This window comes from Microtus oregoni, unplaced genomic scaffold, assembly GCF_018167655.1.
Source record: "Microtus oregoni isolate MIOR12 unplaced genomic scaffold, Mior012 000019F_ref0000042, whole genome shotgun sequence".
In the NCBI taxonomy this organism is placed as follows: domain Eukaryota; kingdom Metazoa; phylum Chordata; class Mammalia; order Rodentia; family Cricetidae; genus Microtus; species Microtus oregoni.
Window position 1 is genome coordinate 34,844,704 of NW_024543078.1, and position 19,818 is coordinate 34,864,521.

Consider the following 19,818-nt stretch of genomic DNA (forward strand, 5'->3'; position numbering starts at 1 on the left):
ACCGAGACCAGACCTGTGGGAGCCTCTGGAGAGGGAGCTACAGGTAGTTGTGGGCTGTGAAGTGGGTGTTGGAGATTGAACCTGGGTCCTCTGGAAGTGCTCTTAATTGCTGAGCCGTCTCTCCAGGCCCCTAGGGTATTCTGGTTTTTATTGGCACCTCAGCCTAGCATCCCTTCCCTGTAGGGCTCACAGCTGAGTCCTTTGATTTATCTGAGAGCAGCTTCTTCCTCATGCACCCCTCAAAGCAATCGTTTCCTCCCCTCCTCCCTATCCTATCACACCCCTTCCTTCCTAGCACCCAGCGCTTGTCACAGTAGACTTGGCAAGCCGTGGTATCATTGCTGCCCTTCAGGGCCACAGTCCCAGTTCAGTGGGTTTCCTAATGTGGCCAGGACAGACAGAACAGTCTTGGGTTAGGAGAGACAAAAAGTGAGACCCTATGAGGTGTCACGAGGAGGGATGGGGTTCCACCTGCAAGCCCTGAGATCTGCAGAAGTTCTCCCTCTGCCTGTCAGGATTCTTGAGTCAGCTTTGGCCCACAGGGCCTTCTGTGTGGGCTGGGACCAGTATGGAGGGTTCCCTGCACGTAAGGCCTAGGCTCCTACCACCTACCTGTTCTTGTTTCCAGATGGGGGAAGTAGGATGAGGTGTGGGGACTGTGTCCTCCAAGCTCAAATGTAGACATTCCAGACTCCATGCTGCCCATTCCCCGGGTCAGCTTATCCCTGGGTGCCTGCCACTAGAAGAGGTGGACATACCCTATAACTCGGTGCAGGGCTGTCCCTGAAGGTGTGGGCTTGCAGGTGCCATGAATTCTATTTTCTTTTCCAGGTTGGTCTCAGCTTGAAAGGGTAAGCCTGGCGTGGATGACAGTTCAGACTCCACAAGAGAACCCAGAGAGAAGAGTCCTTTTCCTTTGATTGTTCTGGAAACCAAACCAAGAGGGGTTCTCAGCCCATGCTTCTGTCTGGTGCTGTCCTCCACAAGGCCGGACCTCCCAAAAGTCATGGTTTGAACCTGCTCTGTTTCTGCCATGACTTTTCCTGCTCCTCTGTCTACCAAAGGGCCCCCCTAGCTTGGCTGCCTGTTGACGGCAGAAGAGGGCCCTTGCCAGGGAGATAGATGATCAGGAGCCCGAGGAAGGCCTCCAGCCGAAGTAATTCTCTACTAAATTGAGTGCAGGTGTGTGTGTGTGTGTGTGCGCGCGCGCGCATGGTGGAGGGGATTCTCCTGGCAACAAGTGCCTGCAACACACTAACACAGGCAATGCATGTGTGCTGAGACAGGGACCTGGGCAGGAAGCAGTCACCTGCTGTAGACACACGCATTAATGTATGCACCGACCTCTTCGGGTGGTGACCTATACACACACACAGCCATCTGCTGCAGACACACATTAATGTATGCACCGACCTCTTCGGGTGGTGACCTATACACACACACTTTAACACTAGGCTAGATTCGTTCCTGAGACAGGCTTGAAATCATCTTATTGTGTTAAGAGGCTGAGGCAGGAGGATTGCAGCTTGGGCCACATAGTTAAGGCCCATCTTAAACATCAGCAGTGGGCCTGGAATAGTTTTGTTTCTGCCTGAGCAGGAAAGGGCTGGTGGAGACCCTGAAAGTCCCAGAATGTCAAAGAACATTATTTCCATGGAGAAGAGCCCCAGGCTTGACTTCTACCCTTCACCCAGCCCCACCCAGCTTGGCCCCAGGGGCCAGCCGGTTATGGACTTGTCATCTGAGCCCAGGCAGAGCGTGGGCTATTTTTAAGTCTCTGAACTACACCCCACCCCCCAGTTCTACTACTGGTCGCCTGCCTCTGCCTGCACCTCCTGGAATGCTGATTGGCAGTTGGGGCTGGTGTGGGGGCTGGGAGAACTGTTATAAAGCTGAAAGAGCTAAGCAAGTAGCTGTCACCTGGAACTCCCGTGTCCCTTGCCACCATGGCCACACACCGCCTAGTAATGGTTCGCCATGGTGAGAGCTTATGGAACCAAGAGAACCGTTTCTGTGGCTGGTTTGATGCAGAACTGAGTGAGAAGGGGGCCGAGGAGGCCAAACGGGGGGCCAGTGCCATCAAAGATGCCAAAATGGAGTTTGACATCTGCTACACATCGGTGCTGAAGCGAGCTATTCGCACCCTTTGGACCATCCTGGATGGTACGGACCAAATGTGGCTGCCTGTGGTGCGTAGCTGGCGCCTCAATGAGAGGCACTATGGGGGCCTCACAGGCCTCAATAAGGCTGAGACGGCTGCAAAGCACGGGGAGGAGCAGGTGAAGATCTGGAGGCGTTCCTTTGACACCCCGCCACCCCCCATGGACGAGAAACACCCCTACTACACTTCCATCAGCAAGGTGGGCCAGGTGCTGGGAAGCCGGAAGGCTGGGAGCCTGCGTGGGAGGGCTACCCAGGGAGCAAACACAAGTGTTCATGTGTCCATCCCCAGGACCGGCGTTATGCAGACTTGAAGTCTGGGGAGCTGCCTACCTGTGAGAGCCTCAAGGACACCATTGCCCGGGCCCTCCCCTTCTGGAACGATGAGATAGCACCCAAGATTAAGGCTGGCAAGAGAGTGCTTATTGCCGCCCATGGAAACAGCTTGCGCGGCATCGTGAAGCATCTGGAAGGTGAGGCTCATCCTCAGGAAAGATGGGAGACAGGAACTAGTGACAGCCCTGACGTGTTTCAGATATTTTACATAGGTGAGGGTTTCAAAAGCAGATTGAGGTTAAGAGTTGAGAAATGCTTTTATGTTGTTCTATTCCCAGCATACACTGGGCTACTGTGACGAAGGTGGCAAGTTTAGTCGACACAGCACAGCTGAGCCACCCCACCCCACAGGCGCTAATTATAGGGTAGGCTTAAGGCACCCATAGGGGACAAGGGTGGTATTCTGCCCCAATGTTGGCTTGTTACTGAAGCTTGAACAAGCCACTTGAGTTGCTACAGAACTCTTGGCATCTCTCCTAGTGCTGCCTGCTTCCCCGCCCCCCACCTCCTTAAGATAGTCTCACTGAACCCAAGGCCTTGAACTTGAGGTCCTTTGGCCTCAGATATAGGCTACAATGAACAGCCCACTCCCTGCACAAAGCTGAACCACTGTCTCCCTCCCCACAGCTTCTTTAGGCAAAATGCGGTCTGAGTGCAGAGCTATGGTTATTTAACCATCTTAGGCTTGCAGAGCGACTCCCACTCAAGAGCAAGGGTTGACAGACTGGCCTCGGGGGCCATGTGGGCATAGGGAAGTCACCAATTATGGTCCCAACTGGGTCTTAGACACTGTAAGTCTATTAGATTCTGGACAACCTTTAGGTTTGCTGGGACCCTAAGAAAGGAGTGGGGTATGACCCATTTCCCCAGCTAGTGGGTGTACTAATGAACAATGTGCAACATGAGGGGGACACCTCAGCCCCTCCTCCCTGGACTGGGTTCTGAGAAAGTACATGGGGAGTGCTCCAGGGAACACTCCCGGGTTCCCCTGCTTGGTAGGGATTGGGTGATGGCAACGGCAAAGGTTGAACTGCTATTCCAGGCAGGGGCTGCTGGAGCAGGCAGGGTCAAGTTTCCTGTTCCTTCCCTGCTCAGAATTTAGAACCTCTAGAAACCAAATGTCTCAACCGTCTTTAGTCTGGCCAGTTCACCCTGGGCTGAGAGCATGCATGGCAACACTCAGGTTACAGCTATTGATGGTGGGTGTTCTTGTCTTGCTGCTGGGCTATTTCTGTAAGCAGGTCCGCCTTGACCTTTAGGCACATGTCTGTGGTCTTGCTTTCATGGACGGGTTAACTGGCAGCATCCTAGTACCAAGGCCATGTTGTATGAACTCAGTGGAAGGCGCTAAGAACACTGTTTCTGCTCCAGGGATGTCAGATCAGGCCATCATGGACCTGAACCTGCCCACGGGAATCCCCATCGTGTATGAGCTGGACCAGGCGCTGAAGCCTACCAAGCCAATGAGATTCCTGGGAGATGAAGAGACAGTTCGGAAGGCCATGGAAGCTGTTGCCGCCCAGGGCAAGGCCAAGTGAGGGTGTACATGGGCAATAAAGTTCCTTCTGCACAGTACCAAGTTTAGCATGGCCAGACTTGGTCTGCCAAGCTCAAAACAGTCATGAGGACTCCTGGGTCCAGGGTTGCAGCTATCCCTAACTCAACATTGATGGGGGGAGAAGTCCAGTACCCATCTCTGGTTATCGGGGGCTAAATCAGGACTATGCACACCCTGTGTGTGTGACCAATCCCCTGCAGTGACCCTGCAGCTCTGGAGTCATTGGTTACATTAAGGAGAAAAGCAATGTGCCCTGGGCTTCTCCATGAGAAACAAGAAGTGTGACTCTTGACCAGTTTCCTTCAGGGTGGCTTTCTGCTATCTATCTCTGTGACCTCTTAACTGGCATGCCAAGTGTACCTCCCAAGTCTATCCGACTAAGCCTGCAACAGTTTTAGCTCATAGGGCCTCCATGGCCTGCTGTCCTAAAGGATAGGCAGAAGATGGGGAGGAAGTAGGCTTGACCACAGCATGAGGTCGGTGGTTTCCCCGGGCACTTCCGCTCCAGGCTACCAGCGGGCAAGTCTGGGGTCAAGTATGTCCGCTACCTCCAGGCAGATGAGTGTTGGACCATGTTGCAGGGGCTCCTGGAGGGAACTCTGCAGCCGTGGTGTCTTCTAGAACTGAAATACAGGAAGGCTCCAACATGAGTTATAGCTTATTTATATACTCCAACCCCTTTTTTTGAGACTGAATTTCTATGTAGCTCTGGCTGTCCAGGAACTGAAAAAGAGCAGGCTGACCTTATGGCCTTGAATTCATGGAGATCCACCTGCCGCTGCCTCCTATGTGCTGGGGTTAAAGGCCACACCACCATGCCAGGTTCATTTGTACTTCCTATAGGAGGCTAAACAGCCAGTTTGTCTGAGGGCACATATGTGTAAACACACATGTATACTTATGTATGATGCAGATAGAGCCCCCAGGCTGGGCTTTCTTCCATGTGCGAGCAGTGATGAGCTGTGGGCCTCACTGCAGGTCTTAGATCGTTTATCAGACACAGATGGGCGGAGCCAGCAGACATGAGTGAACCACAAGATACATGTCATGTCTGATTTTTCACATTCTCAGAGATGGGAGCTTGGTCGTCCCATCCCTTCTTCCCACAACACAGGCACGGGGACAGAGAGGGAGTGAGGTAGGGAAGCCCCTAGTAAGAAAACCTCCTTGCTGTCAAAACCGTCATGTTCTACTCTGACTTTGGTCAAGACTTAAGTTCATGATTCCCGAGGAAACAGCTGCAGCTACCACCCCTGAGAAGCCACAGAGAGAAAGAAAGGCAGATGCAGAATGTGGCCCCCAGATGTCCCTGCTGACCCCAACTTCTCAGTGCTGCTGTCCTCGGGCAGAGGTCACCCAGGAGCAGGCCACAGGTTAAGCTTGGATCAATACGCCATTCCCACTGGGGTCAAGTGTAAGTCTGGTAGGAGGTCCTGGAGGTTGTGGTAAGCATTTGGGGGAGCAGCGGGAAACGGCTACATCTGGGGTGACAGCACTCAAGGCAGAGGGAGCCTTGTCCTCACTGAAGTTCCATTCCTGGAAGAGTGTCAAACATTAACTCTCAGGCCTCCTCTTTGGGTGGAGAAGGAAGACAGGCCTCGGCCTCACTCTATGAGCTCCACGTAGTTGGCAGGAAACATGCCAAAGTGGCCGTCAGGCCCGTAGCCACGCCACCAGCCTTCATCAATCACCTCGATGCCCGTGATTAGGTTCTCAGGGTCAAAGGAGATCTCTGTGTCATCAGCTGCAGGAAGGGAAGCCGAGGGATGGCATCTTGGTGCCTTGCCGCACCCCTCCCCTGTCCCCAAAGAGCCCAGTGCCATCCAGTCCGGCGGCACCAATGTGCCTGTACCTGCACTGGCCACCACTCAAGGCAGAGCATCCTAAAGATCACTTCTTTAAATCCTTGTTCCCCAGTGCCCCAACCCTGAAGGCTGGGAGCTGACACGCAAGCCCCACTTCTCCCATCAGACCTGGAAGGTCTACAGTAAGGATGGCTATAGGGATTCTGTGAGTGGGTGGTGGATGGTAGGCAGCCAAGTGGAGGCACGTGCTCTTCAGGACAGACATTCCAAGGCTGTGGGCATTCCCACTACAGAGGGCCTTCCATCCCATCCCATATCTTTTCTTTCAGATACCCTCTGGAGCTAACCCCCAGAAAGCCCCTGTACACATTCTTGTTCCCTAATCTCGGGATTTGTGACCCGTGACGGTTAGCTAGAGGAATCTTACCTGCCTGGTAGTCGTACAAGGCCCGGGCACACAGCCCCTGCCCACTGAGGCCCTGGCCCTGCATGTAGTTGTCGATGTGTACGGAGTCAGCCCCTTGCTGCTGTACCTGTTGGACGTGAGAAAGATGGCATTACCCCAGTCTCAGCCTTCGCCCAAGGCTCAGACTAAGCTGGGACCTGGGGCAAGGGCATCGAGTACGAGAGGGCCCTGTAGGGCAAGGGGCTGTGGCTGCCTGGTACACTTCAGCATGGCTCTCATCTCAAAGGTAGCACACAAAGGAGCTCTTGGCATCTGTCATCAACCACACAGGGCACTGGCACACACGACTACGGCACAGCACGGTTCCAAGGAGAATGAGCAGACTCACAGGTAGGCTGCTTGTCTACCATGCTCAAGGCCTTGGATTCTATCATCCAAGCCACAAACCAAAACAAAACTAAGCTGTGATGGGGGCAATCCCCACACTCAGGAAGGCCGGGTCAACAGGATCTCCAGCTGAAGACTACACAGTGAGACCCTGTCTTCAAAATACAGTGGAGGGATGGTTCAGTAGTTAAGAGCATTTGCTGCTCTTGCAGAGGATCCCAGCTTGGCTCTCAGAACCCACGCAGCTCACAACTGTAATCCCTGTTCTGATGTTTTCTTCTGGCCTCCACACGTACCACACACATACACATACAGGTCAAACACTCATAAAATAAAAACAGAAAAAACAATACAACCCTAGTACCCTAAAACATGCCACAGGAACTCAGACCTATGTCCAACCCACCAGTGGCGGTTCCTCGTAGAGAGCCTCCTGCTCTGGGGCTTCTTCATATGTGGGTTCTTCTTCTGTCTGGACTGCAGACAGACTGCTAGGTGCTGGCTCCTCACAGACACCTACAGCAAAGGCCACAGCAGGATATGACCTTCTTTCTACAAAAGTCCCCCTCTCAATCATCATCTCCCCCCCCAGGGCTGTACAAGGTTACAGGGGTCTTGCCTGCACTGGGCCTTGAGACGGTGGGAGTTGGCTCTCTGCCATAGGAGGCTTCTGGCTGAGTGAGCTGCTTCTGCAGGAAGGGGCTCCTCAGCTTACCTGAACAACCCAGAAAACACCAAGTCATTACTTCAGCTATAACACACCTGCACTCCACAGACCTGCCTAGTGTGTCTGAAGTAGGGCCCCTGCTAACACAGGTAAACACCCCAGGGTTTCGGGCTGTGTGAATCTGTGGGCAGTAGAAATGCAGGACAAAGGGTCACCTGGATTCTGGCGGCTCTCCTCATTCTTTTATTGCCCTTTAAAACATGCCCTGGAGGCCCCTGCATGGACTCTAGGCTTCCCCTCGGTCCACCCTGTTTTGTTGCCAGGCCCAGAGGAGGTCTCACCTGGCTGAGAGCTGGAGAGAGAGGTGGTGGACATAGCCCTCTCCTTCTGCTTGAAAATCTCTCGTGGGTGTGGGGCCTGCTGCCCAGCAGACTCCTGGGAGAAGCACAGAAGCATGCTTTGACCCCCGCGGTGACTGAGAACCCAAAGGCTTCTCACCTGACTGCCCTACCTCAGAAAGCAGGCCCTCAACGCTGTGTTAAGTGTGTGTAGAATGAGTTAGAATGGGGACTAGGGAGACGAGGAGCTGACAGGGCCTCTCCCAAGATGCGGCTTCGAGCCATGCCCAAAGCTTCTGTCCTGGTTTCCCCCACTGCTTCTCTGTGTGCACAGATGCGCCTCAGGTCGACTGCAGAGGTCTGGGCTAAGCCTCAATCCGACAACAAGGATTTCACCAAGTGGCTAAGACAGAGCCAAACTAGCAAATCCCCAGGTCTGTTGAAGAGATGCCTGAAACTCACCCATTCCTGTCTGCTCCTTGAAACCACTTCTTGCTCCTGCTCACACGTCCTGCTGGAAGGGTCGAGATTAGGAGAGCTGAAGCTGGCAGCAGCTCCTCATGCTGTTCCCTCAGTGTTCCTGCCCCAGAACAGGCGAGCATTTGGGGACAGCCATAACTACTTGCCCAGGGCATGGTGGGCTAACCTTGGGGTTCCAGATGATCTGTGCTGTTCCTGGTAGCGCTGCTCACGGCGGGCAGCCTCCTGCAGCTCTCGCTCACGCCGCTCCTCCTCCAGCCGCTGCCGCTCCTCCTCAGCCCTTCGCTTCTCCTCCAGTCTGCGGTTCTCCTCTTCCTTCTGTAGAGGGAGCTGCACACTCAGCCATGTGCAGCCCCCTAGGCTTCAACCCCTGCCTGGGACGGGGTCCCTCAAAGGGCCATGTCAAAGAAGGAACACTGTAGCCCATCGTGTCCTGTGCCTTCAGTGTAACCAGCTGTCAGTGTGCCCGCCCCCACTACTACAGCACTCACCTCAGCCTTGGCCCAGAAGCTATCTTTGCCAACCCTCTTGATCTCAGACTCGGCGTTGGTTTTCTGGTACACGGAGCCCTAGAGAAGACACAGTGGATGGTCAGGCACGGGTGGAGCAGGGTAAAGGGAATTTGTCAGCTCTAGAGAGCACGTGAAACCTTCTAGGTCTGCACCTGGGAGGCTCAGAGGAGCCTGGACTGCCACTCACAAGAAGACACACCAAGACGTTCAGAAGAAAGTCTGGAGCTGGGTGTGGTAGTGCACACCTGTAAGCGCAGGCTGAGGCAGAAGGATCTTGAGTTCAAGGCCAGCCTGGCCTACAGAGCAAGGCCCCGTTTCAAAAACTAAACAAAACAAGGTCTAGAAAGATGGCTCAGGGGCTAAGAGCACTACTGCTCCTGCAGAGGACCAGGTTCCCAGCACCCACATGGGATAGCTGTCTGTAACTCCAGTTCCAGAGGATCTGTTGTTGCCCCTTTCTGGCCTCTGCAGGCACCGTACACATGTAGTGCACAGACACACATACAGGCAAAACACCCAGACACGCTACACATGAAATAAAGACAAAATACATCTTTAAAACAAACAAAAAAACAAAAGCTCAGGGAGACCACCCCAGCAAGGACATGGCACCCTGAGAGCACAGGGTGTGTGTCCATGTCCATGTGTGTCTATGGTGGCAACTGGTCCTCACTGATGGGAACAGGAGGATTTTTATCCTAGACTCCTGGCAATTCTAAAGTAGGCCGCTCTTCAGACAGCTGACTGCTGGCAACATCCAGAAGCATCACCATGGATCCCACTTGTATGACTAATAAGTGGTTTGCAGCCATAAGCGCCACATGATGCCAGAGCCACAGGCCTGTGTGGTTTCAGGCTCCGCAATCAAGCTGCCAGAAGTTCTCCACAACGGCTCCCCCGACCATCTAAGTCATGCGGACTCTATAGCTCTTGGGGTATTAGACTATCACAGCTGTGGGCAGTTGCTGAAGAGCCTCTGCCACAAGCTGGCTCTCCAATAGCAAAGCCATGGGGTTGGTGCCCATCAGGGCATAGGGTCACCATCAAGAGATGCCAAGCAGAAGGAACTGTTACTCAAGACACTAAAAACTACATTTTTGGTCCCCTGCTCTTAGGCATGGAGGGAGGTCCATGTCAGGGCAGCACTCACCACTGGGGCCTGAGGCCCTGTATCCTGGAAGCAGGCGCTTTCCCTATGGAAGCTGTAGTTAGCTCCAGAGGCCTTGGCGACCTTCTCCATGATGCACTCAGGCTCCACGTCCTCCTCAGCCCGTGCATTGATGGTCACATGGGCGCCCTAGAGCAGAAGCAGCACTTGAAATATAAGCTTTGCAAACTTAGGAGAGAACAGGCCAAATTATCTGTCCATATAGCAAAGGCCAGCACTGCACACAAGACTAGTATCAGGAGACACCAGGGGCCAGCTCTCCCCAGCCGTCAATGCTACAAAGTTCCTGTTGCAGTTCAACAGATGCTCAGGCACCTTCCATCTATTCAATGAAACTGACTCTTTCTTGACCTGAGACCTCATTAGCGGTTATTATATTGGAAGCTCACCAAGTACTCGGAAGCAGAGTCCTTGCCTAGCATGTGAGAATCTGGGTTTGTTCTCAGCACAAAAATTTGAAAACTTAATTAAAAGCTTTCAGACCAGATGGGAGAACTAAGGTATGTCTAAAGACATACTGGCAGAAACAGAAATCAGTCTCAAGTCTCCTTGCCAGGAACCAAGCAAATGCAAAGTCAGCTGACAACAAAATTATAAATTAATTGTGATAGCAATGTCTCTGAAATTGGAAGACACTACAGCTGTTACAGCTGTGGGATGAGTGACACAAATGCTCGTATAGATGGGCAGCAAAGGGATGCATCAGAGGGTACGTGGGCAGGGCGGCAGCAGCTTCTTCCTTCAAGTCTTGCTGCTGCTGCTTAACCTCTCTTTCTCTCTCTTCTCTCCCTCTCTCTTTTCTTTCTTTTTTAGCTTTATGAGACAAGGTCTCAGTAGGTAGCCCTAGCTGGCCTCAAACTCAAAGAATCTGCCTGCCTCAGCCTCCTGAGTGCTGGGATTAAAGGCGTGTGCCATCATGCCGAACACTGCTAAACCACAGAGAGGATCAGCAAAGCAGTTGGGTCAGTCCTGGAGTGGCCCTTATCTTGCCCTACTGAAGACAGGGAGAGGTGGCTTTGCCCATATCCTGCTGCTCAGCCAGAACATTGGCCATGGTCCTGCTCCTGTTTCCAGCTCCCTTCCAGTTTACCTGTATTCAGGAATCTAGAGTACTGGATCCTGCAAGGCCCTTTGCAGGGCTTGGCTTAGCCCTCACCTTCAGGAAGTTGGCCATGGTGCTGACGTGGTTGGCGCATGCTCCCTTCCGCACATCATTCACACCCTCGCCTGTCTGCAACACAAGCACAGACAGCATGACCCAGGCCTCCTCCAAAGCCACTTCCTGGCCCACAATTCTCAGGAACCCAAGAGTTTCCCTATCTCTCCTAAAGGCACTCCGTCCCCTCCTCCCAGACAAAGCCATTCTCCCGAATGAGTCACACAGATGAGATCAGTCTTCATACTTTCCGAGCTCAGGGTGCAATCTGAGAAACATGGCTGCTGGCTTCCCAAGTGGGGGCATTTCTCAAACATTCCTGGTCCCCGACTAGGGGGACCTATGCTGTTGGAGTTCCTATCGCTATACTTTCAAGGCTCCTGAACACAACCGCAGGCCCTCTCTTTCATCAGAGCCATCTCAGGGCGGGGATTTTTTTGTAATAATTTCTACTCCATTCTGCAGGAATCCTTCTGGGCTTTGGGGGTGAATCCCAAGCAAAGCCATTTATTCCTTGGTTCACTCTTCTCATCCCCATTCTTAACCAACAGTCCTGCTGACCTACTGAGTGGTGTAGTGAACCGCTGTTCCCAAGGCCAAGTCAAAGGAGAGGAGACAAGGGGCTGCTGCAATGACATCAGCCATGAATCCACATACCCAGTTGATGAGGACAAACTTGGGCAGGCCGGAGTTGGGGTCCTTCACCCTGCAGAAGGCGTACATCACCTTCCCACTGTTGAGTTCCTCCACCAGCTCCTCCAGGCCTCCCTCTGCAGAGTTACAGGAAGGCTCAGAGGCAGCCTTCACCCCTGCCCACCAGTGCTCGCCCCAGCCGCCTCAGAATCCTTCTGGGACCCAAGTTTAAAATCAGACTCCAAGGATGAACGGGCAGCTCAGCGGCAGAGTGCCCGGCTAGCACCTATTAGGTCCTGGGCCAATCTCCAGCTCCACAAAATAGTAAGCAAACACGTAAACGAACATAAAATAACCCGACTCTTGGGTCCCAGCCCCACTCAGCTGACTCAGCAGAGCTTGTGGGACTCAGTGAAGTGCGTTTCTGGCAAGCACGTCAGGTGCCCCCACCACCTCCCAGTTTTTTTTTAACCCACAATAGTTTGTTTTTGTTTCTGAAAATCGCTTCTCTAAGATTGAGAAGGAAATCATAAATAAAAGGCTATTTTTACTATATTTACTTTACTCCTTTCTTTTTTGTTTTTGAGACAGGTCTCTATATAGGCCCGGCTGTCCTAGAACTGTAGACCAGGCTGGCCTCAAACTCAGAGTGCTCCACCCGTTGGCTTCTGTCTCCTGAGCGCTGGGGCTATAGGTGTGCACTACTGTGCCTGCACAGCACCAGATCTCTGAATGGAAGAGCTCTATGACAATGTTACCAAGGAAGGCCTGGGACAAGAGCCTACTAATGCTCCCTTGTCACAGACTACATGTCCACCAGAGTCAGACCTTTTGGGACATCCCAGAGATAAACATTGAAAACTCTCACAGTCTTGGCTGGGGACGATGAGCTGCCCTAAGCCATTCTCCCTGACACTGTGCTTCAAGCTCTAAATTTCCTGGGTCACACATTTCAGCTACAGGGCTCCCCAGAACCCAGGGCAGCAGCATTCTGATGGGCAACAGAGTCGTGCCTTGTGCCAGCCAGAAGCTCCGACTGCTGATATGTGCAGCTCTCAGGCATACACAGTGTCATGTGAGATGACCAATTGGTGGTGATTCTAGAGGGAGGATGCATCAGCAAGAATATCTCACAGTGGAAAGGAACTTTTCTATCAACAATAGTACCTAAAACCACACTCTCATTTGCCCGAGCAGAGAGCATGTTCCAGGCACTCACTTGGAGTGGGGTGGTCAGGCAGGCCCTAAGGACAGCCATGCTAGCCTCGAGCTTGGGAGAGCCAAGGATTTCAGCTGAGAGGTCTGTCTCATACCCCAGGCATTTCTGGCTTAGCTGACTTGCCTATTTCTCCCAGTGGTAGCCAAGAGCCAGTATTTCTTTGAAATACCAAATCAAGGTCCTCACAATCACCTGCGGCCACACTGGCTCTCCCTAAGGAGGGTCACACCTTTGCATGTAGTTGCCCAAGACCAGGGCAGTTCAGAGTCAGACAACATATATGTTGTGGGTCTTCACCTACACCAGCTTGAAGACTGGCATCCTCAATCTGTAGTGCCCTGGACAAGGGCTGCCCATAAGCTGGAGGGCGGGCTGCTTCTTAAGACAGCAGCAGTGTCCTGGCCCAGCCAAGGACAGCCAAAGAATGTCTTCATTAGCAAACGTGAAACACATCAGTGTGTCATGGCTGACATGGCTCTGGCCATGGTCCTACCGGACACTGGTCCACATTCAGATCAGGAGTAGTCTGGAGCGAACTCAGTAAAAGGTCTGCGAAAAATCAACTGGGGGAAGGGTCACTGCGGCTGAGCTGGAGAAAGGAGACACCTGTGTGCCCGAATTCCCTTCTGCTCCTGTGATGGCTTAAATGTCAGCTGAGGTGGTCCAGAGCTAGCCACAGCCTCTCCCCGTTGTGTACCTCACTCTCTTCTCTTCTGGTGCTGACAGCCTGTGCGGGTTCATACTCACCGCCTGTGCCAGCCACACGGATGTCATTGCTGTTGCCTTCATAGGTAAACAGAGCCCTGAAAGGAAACACAAGCGGGCTCAGTGGCCAGCACCCACACTCGACCCACTGCACCTACATGGCAGACGCAGGCTCCACTGTGCCCTGCCCTGCCTTGGCACGTAGGAGCAGGCTACTCTGAGGCTAGCTAGCCATGGACTCCCTTTGAGAGAAAGCCATGGAGATTGTGGAAGGACATACATACATCTACTGAGGGGAAGATACAAGCACAGAATTGTGTGTTCTTTCTGCACACTCATGAAAGAAACACTCAACTGGATTGTAGGTGCATAAATTTCAAAAGGCATAATATGTCTACATATTTCCGAATCCAAACACCTAAAGGAGAAGCAGGAAGGAGAAAGATGCCGTGGGTACTCCTGAGTGTATCGGCCCTGCTTCTACAGCCTGTGGGTGGGGCACAAGCTCTTTCTGTCTTGAGACTCTCTTAATATGCACTTTACCGGGAGTATACAGCAACAGAAAACAGACAATTACATAATATCGAGTCCCAGTTAAGACCATTGATCCAAACTGGGCGGTGGTGGCGCACGTCTTTAATCCCAGCAGTCAGGAGGCTGAGGCAGGGGGATCTCTGGGAGTGCAAAGTCAGCCTGGTCTACAGAGTGTGTTCCAGAGCAGCCAGGGTTGTTACACAGAAAAACTCTGTCTTGAAAAACAAACAAACAGGGGCTGGAGAGATGGCTCAGTAGTTAAGACTGCTTTTCTAGAGGGCCTGAGTTCAATTCCCAGAAACCACATGTGGCTCACAACCATCTATAATGAGATTTGGTGCCCTCTTCTGACGTATAGGTGTACATGAAGATAGAGCACTCATAAACACATGAATCTTAAAAAAAAGAAAACAAAGGAGAAAAAAGAAAAACAAACAAAGGCCCCCGGTCCACCGAGCCTCTGATGGACAGAAGCCCACAGGCTTTCCATCCAGCAGAGCCTTAACTTGATGAGCCAACTCCAAGCTGGGTGTGTAGAACTAATTATTCAAACAATTCTAGATGATTTTAGCTTATACACTTGCTCTCTAGAAGCAGTGAGGAAATACGATGAATCTGTTTAGTATAGGCAATTGACCAGAATGAAGGCCACTGATGGAAGAACCTGGAGAGGTGGCCTCAGGAAGGCAAGCTGTACCTGAGGGTCACAACATGGGGCCCAGGCATTAAACGATCTTGCACCAACACTAACAACCCCAGCAGGGGTGAGAAGCATGAGGCACAAGAACTGACCCAGGTGACAGCAAATCAGCTCGAGAGACAGAAACTCTAGACTAAGTTCCAAGAGGTTGTCAGTGCCACGATAAATGCATGTCCTGAGAGTCACAGGAGGTCACCAGGAAGGAGATGCTGCTTCCCAGAGCAGAGGACACCAGCCAACAGATATTCAGCCCGAATTGGTAGAGCTCTCTGGAAGAAACAAGTCCCTTCCTCTTGGTGACGAGCGCTGGCTGTTAGGGCGGGGAGGCTAGAAGAAGCAGCAGAGGACAGAAGGGATCTAGCAGCAAAGAAAGACCTGCCTGGTGTATAGGGTCTAGACCTCCAACATCCCCCACTTTCTCCTGTGTTCTATCTGAAACTACCTTCGGAATGTTTTTCAGTTCAAGCTAGGTATAGTGGCACATGCTTGGTAATCCCAGCACCAGGAGGCAGTGATGGAGGGAGGCAGAGGCAGATAGATCCAGGTAGATTCAAGATCAGCCTGGACTACATAGCGAGATTCTGGCTCAAACAAAACAAAACAAAAATCTATCAAGACTGGGAAGGCAGCTCAGTTGACAAAGTATTTGTTATGCAAAACATGGGGACCCGAGGTCCATCCCTGTCCCCATGAAAAAGCCAGACACAGCTGGGGAAGACACACATATGGAACCTGGAACTTCCTGGCCACCCAGTCTAGAAAATTAGTGAGAATGAGGTTGAATGAGACCCTCTCTCTCAAAAAAAGAAAAAGGAAAAAAAAAAAGTAGGGCATAAGAGTCCTTTCTGCTCTTGCAGAGGACCCAGGTTTGGTTCCTATCACTCACATGTGACTCACAACAGTCTGTAAATTCAGTTTTTGGGGACCCACACCCTGTTCTAGCTTCTGCAGGCATCAGACATGCACATGGTACACATACATGTAGACAAACACTCATACACATAAAATATAAACAATAAAGTAAGGCAGAGAGTGACTGAGAAAGGCTGACATTGATCTCTGGCCTCCACACACACATTGACATCCATTTGTACCCGTGAATGCATCCACACATGCATACGTGCACGTACACGCATGCACGCACGTACACACTCACACACACCCCAAAATAGATATTCTACTTCAGAGGCTTTTTCTTGTCTCCACCCGAGCTCCACCCTTATCACAATCAACGTGAGGAAAGCATGGCTCATGGGGCTTTAACAGCAAGAGAGCACCTTCACCACCCAGTCACTCTCGGAATGCGCACACGCTGACAGCACTGCAGCTATGAACACTCCCTGAAAGTCCTCCCCACGGAATTCACCCTCCAACAGGTCACACACACACCCCTAATGCTAATGTACTGTCAGGGAATGAAGTATGCACGGGGTGGAATAGGAACCAGGGGCGCAGAGGTCATGCCAGCTCTTTGGGGAGGAAGCTGAAGCTAGATTGCAGATGGGGAACTAGAGCTGTGGCTCTGGCCTATAGTGTAGCGTGGTACCAGCTCTGTGTGCAGCTTTTTGTGACCAACAATTGAAGACCACCTCTTTTTGACTGTCTATTTACTTTTTCTTTCTTTCTTTTTTTCTTTTCTTTTTTTTTTTTTTTTTGCTTTTTTCGAGACAGGGTTTCTCTGTGGTTTTGGAGCCTGTCCTGGAACTAGCTCTTGTAGACCAGGCTGGTCTCGAACTCACAGAGATCCGCCTGCCTCTGCCTCCCGAGTGCTGGGATTAAAGGCGTGCGCCACCACCGCCCGGCTTCTATTTACTTTTTCTACATGGTTTAATCCATCCATCAAAAACATATCTAGGCACTAGGGACAGAAACAGGCCTACCCCACCACTTTAGGGAAGAGAAAGAACACACAGATGAACACACACAGATATACAAACTCACACACAGATGCACACTCACACAGATACATAAATTCACACACAGATACACACACTCACACAGATACTCACACTGATAAACACATCACTACTCCATGAAGGTTTCCAGTGTGTATCTTATTTATATCACAAGGAAGTGAAAAGAAACTGGGGGAGATGAGAAAGTAACTATAACTTTAGTTTCAGGGGACCCCACACCTTCTTTCAGACTCTGAAGGCACCAGGCATATACACGGTCCACATATGGACCTGGAGGCCTCTCTGGGAAGACAACCTCAGTGCAGATATGAAAGACAAGACACCATCAAGACACCATAGAAGCCAGTTCCATGCAGGGGAAGCAGTAAGATCAAGGCTGTGATGAGGAACTAGCTTGCAGTTTTGAGGAAGAGAAAGACTTTGGTTCAAGGGTGCTCAACAGGTGTGGCCAGTGTAGGAAGCAGGAGGGGCAGGCAAGAGTCTGGGCTTTCTTCAAAGTGCAACAGGAAGCCACTGCAGTTATGGGCAGGGAACCGAGATGGCTCAGATATTTTCTCAGCTAGCGAGTGGGGACCTGCCACACAATCTTGCTGAGTAACTAATGAAATGGCTATGGCAGTGAGGGTGGAGGCCAGAGGCTCGTTCAACTGGAGTGGCGCAGTCTGTGGCACTGCAGGAACCTAAGCAGTAACATGGCTGCCTGGGCAAAGAGAAGGCTCTGCACCCTCAAAAGGGACATGAGTGGTGAGGCAGGGCAATGTCAGACCGAAGTGGAGCAGATGATTCCAGTAAGGGGCTCAATGAGTACTTGGGAGACAGAGGCAGGGGAGCTCCAGGCCAGCCAGAGCTATGGAGTGAGGCTTTGTCTCAAAAAAGCAAGCAAGCTGGCTAGCTCAGCAAGCTCGGGAGACATGCGCCGCTAGCTAGGCTGTGGGTTATCACTCCCAGTGATGGTTCCTGAGAAGACTGAAGGGCATGAAGATTGAGGGGATACAAAGCAGCAGAAGAAAGATCACAGGACCATGCGATAGGGGTAGTCTCCATGGGAGATTCAACACGGGCAGACTCGGTATGTCGTCCCTCAGTGCTGACCAGAGGGCAGTGGTGATCCCACCACAACTCCAAGGTGCAGTTTGTACTCCCCAGCATTTGTTCACCTTAACCTGCCGTGCTCAGCATATTTCTCGGAAATTTAAGCGCTAAAAATTGGCTAATGGAAACATTTTAAGTAAATGGGAAAGTGAAAGAGAATTGCTATAAGTAGCTGAAGGGGGGAGGGGCTCAGCAGGGTCACACTTGAAACTTCAAATCCAAGCTCACAGTACTGTATGTAAATCCCGAGTAAATTGCAGGATGAAACCGAAACACTGACAGCTTAGCAGAGGAAGTCCTAGGGTGCTGGAGGAAAGATGGAGCCTTTCTCAAACAGGTGACAGTATCCCGTTTTCAGTCCCCTTCCTGTAACTCAGAAATGTGATCGAAGAGAACCAGGGACCCAGACCTGACATCCCTGACTGAGCCTTCAGTGTGAGTTCATGACCTCAACCCCGCAGTCACACTGCTTTCAAGGTCTATTCCTGAATCCGGGTTGGGGAGCTGCGCGGGACCCCTTTGTCCAGGAAGTCCCAGAAAAGACAAGAGGCTGGCGGACAGCGATCACTACCAGACAGAAACCTTCAAGAGACTCCCAGGGCAGAACCGACAACAGGCGGCAGGGGAAAGGTCTGGGGGCAGAAAGCAGTGGCGAGGACAGGGTAGCACCGCGCTAGGGTGCAGGGAGTCGGGAAGGTGATCCAGCAACACCACGGCCACGGTGCGCCCCGACCTTCCACTTCCAGGGTCTCCCCGGACCCGCCTAGCTGCCTACCAGTCGGTCGGGGATTTCTCATTGACCACACGCACGTAGGCTTCCTGCAGCGCCGGCCCGTTCCGGCTCAGGTTCACCGCCATGGCACGCCCCACGGTCCCAGCGATTCTACAGCCTCAGCTCTCCACCGGCCTCCACTGACGACCGGAAGCTCCGCCCCGACGGCCGGAAGCCTCGCCTCTGACGTGCGGAAGCCGCGCCCAGGAGGACGGAAGCGGAAGTAGAGGATTTGCAAACTAGTTTGCCGGTAAAATTGAGGTAGGATGGCTATTGGTGAATTAGAATCCGAGAGAGGCAGGCGGGGCCTTGTGTCCTCGTCCGCAGTCCCCAGGGCGTGGCTTCGAATCGAGCACCGCACTTTTTCTTATTCTTGTTTTAGTTGGTATATTTTGTTTGATAGTAGATTCCCAAGTCGCTCCGGACGAGTAATCCTGAACCTGTGTGTGCACTCGCGCCTCAGAAATTTAATCTGATAGCTGGTGCGGTAGCGCACCCCTTTCATCTCAGCACTCGCGAAGCAGAGGCAGGTGATCTTTAAATTCAGACTAGCTTGGTGTACAGACCAAGTTCCAGGACAGCCAGGGCTACACCGACAAACCCTGTATGGAAAAAAAAAAGAAAAGAAATTTAATCATCAGTATCCTGCGTGATGGTATGCGCCTGTGATCCTAGCACTCAAGAGGATCTAGAACTTGAGTTCTAGATCGGCTTGGGCATCATCTACATCATCTATAATAGAAATTAAAAAATTAGCTCGATAGTGGGATAATAAAGAGAATCTGCTTTGTGGTTCAACTCTAGTTCAAAAATAGTTGCCTGAACTTCTTTATGATGGATCATAACCTATAACTGTAAACCAAAATAAAGCTTTTCTCCTCTCTCTCTCTCTCTCTCTCTCTCTTTCTCTTCTATCTTTCTTTCTTTTTTTTTGAGATAGGGTCTCTCTGTAGCTTTGGAGCCTGTTCTGGAACTAGCTCTTGTAGACTTGCTGGCCTCGAACTCACAGAGATCCACCTGCCTCTGCCTCCCGAGTGCGGGGATTAAAAGCGTGCGCCACCACAGCCCAGCTCCCTTTCTTCTATAAATTGCTTTTTGTCAGGATATTTTATTTCTCTGTCACAGCAGAGAAATGAAAGTAGAAATTACTACACTTAAAATGTTGCAAGAACGGGACGGTGGTGCTGGTGGTGCCGGTGCTGATGCTGGTGGTGCTGCTGGCGCTGTTTGTTCTGGTGCTGTTGATGCTGGTGGTTCTGTCTGGTGCTGCTGGT

At 51.8% G+C, this 19,818-nt stretch overlaps 2 protein-coding genes across 8 annotated transcripts; one reads left to right on the top strand and one right to left on the bottom strand.

The window, feature by feature from the left end:
- The first annotated feature begins 1,890 nt into the window (after positions 1–1,890).
- Pgam2 (phosphoglycerate mutase 2) lies at positions 1,891–4,110 on the top strand. Its single transcript, XM_041669515.1, has 3 exons — positions 1,891–2,360; positions 2,453–2,633; positions 3,868–4,110. The coding sequence occupies exons 1-3, from the start codon at positions 1,947–1,949 to the stop codon at positions 4,032–4,034; spliced, it is 762 nt and encodes a 253-aa protein (XP_041525449.1). The 5' UTR covers positions 1,891–1,946; the 3' UTR covers positions 4,035–4,110.
- A 917-nt stretch (positions 4,111–5,027) lies between these two features.
- Positions 5,028–18,704, bottom strand: Dbnl (drebrin like). 7 transcript variants are annotated; one of them, XM_041669509.1, is made up of 13 exons: positions 18,548–18,704; positions 13,573–13,628; positions 11,631–11,743; positions 10,974–11,048; positions 9,800–9,946; positions 8,629–8,706; positions 8,304–8,455; positions 8,120–8,168; positions 7,661–7,754; positions 7,272–7,367; positions 7,059–7,168; positions 6,287–6,392; positions 5,028–5,798 (listed from the first exon to the last, which is right to left on the bottom strand). In XM_041669509.1, exons 1-13 carry the CDS (start codon positions 18,628–18,630, stop codon positions 5,659–5,661), a joined length of 1,299 nt encoding a protein of 432 aa, XP_041525443.1. In that variant the 5' UTR covers positions 18,631–18,704; the 3' UTR covers positions 5,028–5,658. The 7 variants fall into 7 exon arrangements, with proteins under 7 accessions (XP_041525443.1, XP_041525442.1, XP_041525445.1 ...); XM_041669508.1 differs by having other exon boundaries at positions 8,120–8,171; XM_041669511.1 differs by having other exon boundaries at positions 8,120–8,171; positions 18,583–18,667.
- Between the last annotated feature and the right edge of the window lie 1,114 nt (positions 18,705–19,818).

What these genes read in the sequence shown, in the direction of transcription:
- Pgam2 (XM_041669515.1), top strand. Translation starts at nt 1,947, where the DNA reads ATGGCCACACACCGCCTAGTAATGGTTCGCCATGGTGAGAGCTTATGG. An exon ending in ACTACACTTCCATCAGCAAG is followed by an intron (nt 2,361 to 2,452) that starts GTGGGCCAGGTG and finishes GTCCATCCCCAG; the next exon opens with GACCGGCGTTATGCAGACTT. An exon ending in CATCGTGAAGCATCTGGAAG is followed by an intron (nt 2,634 to 3,867) that starts GTGAGGCTCATC and finishes TTTCTGCTCCAG; the next exon opens with GGATGTCAGATCAGGCCATC.
- Dbnl (XM_041669508.1), bottom strand. Translation starts at nt 18,630, where the DNA reads ATGGCGGTGAACCTGAGCCGGAACGGGCCGGCGCTGCAGGAAGCCTAC. An exon ending in GAGAAATCCCCGACCGACTG is followed by an intron (nt 13,629 to 18,547) that starts GTAGGCAGCTAG and finishes GTTTCCTTTCAG; the next exon opens with GGCTCTGTTTACCTATGAAG. An exon ending in CTTGTACGACTACCAGGCAG is followed by an intron (nt 5,799 to 6,286) that starts GTAAGATTCCTC and finishes CCCTTCCTGCAG; the next exon opens with CTGATGACACAGAGATCTCC.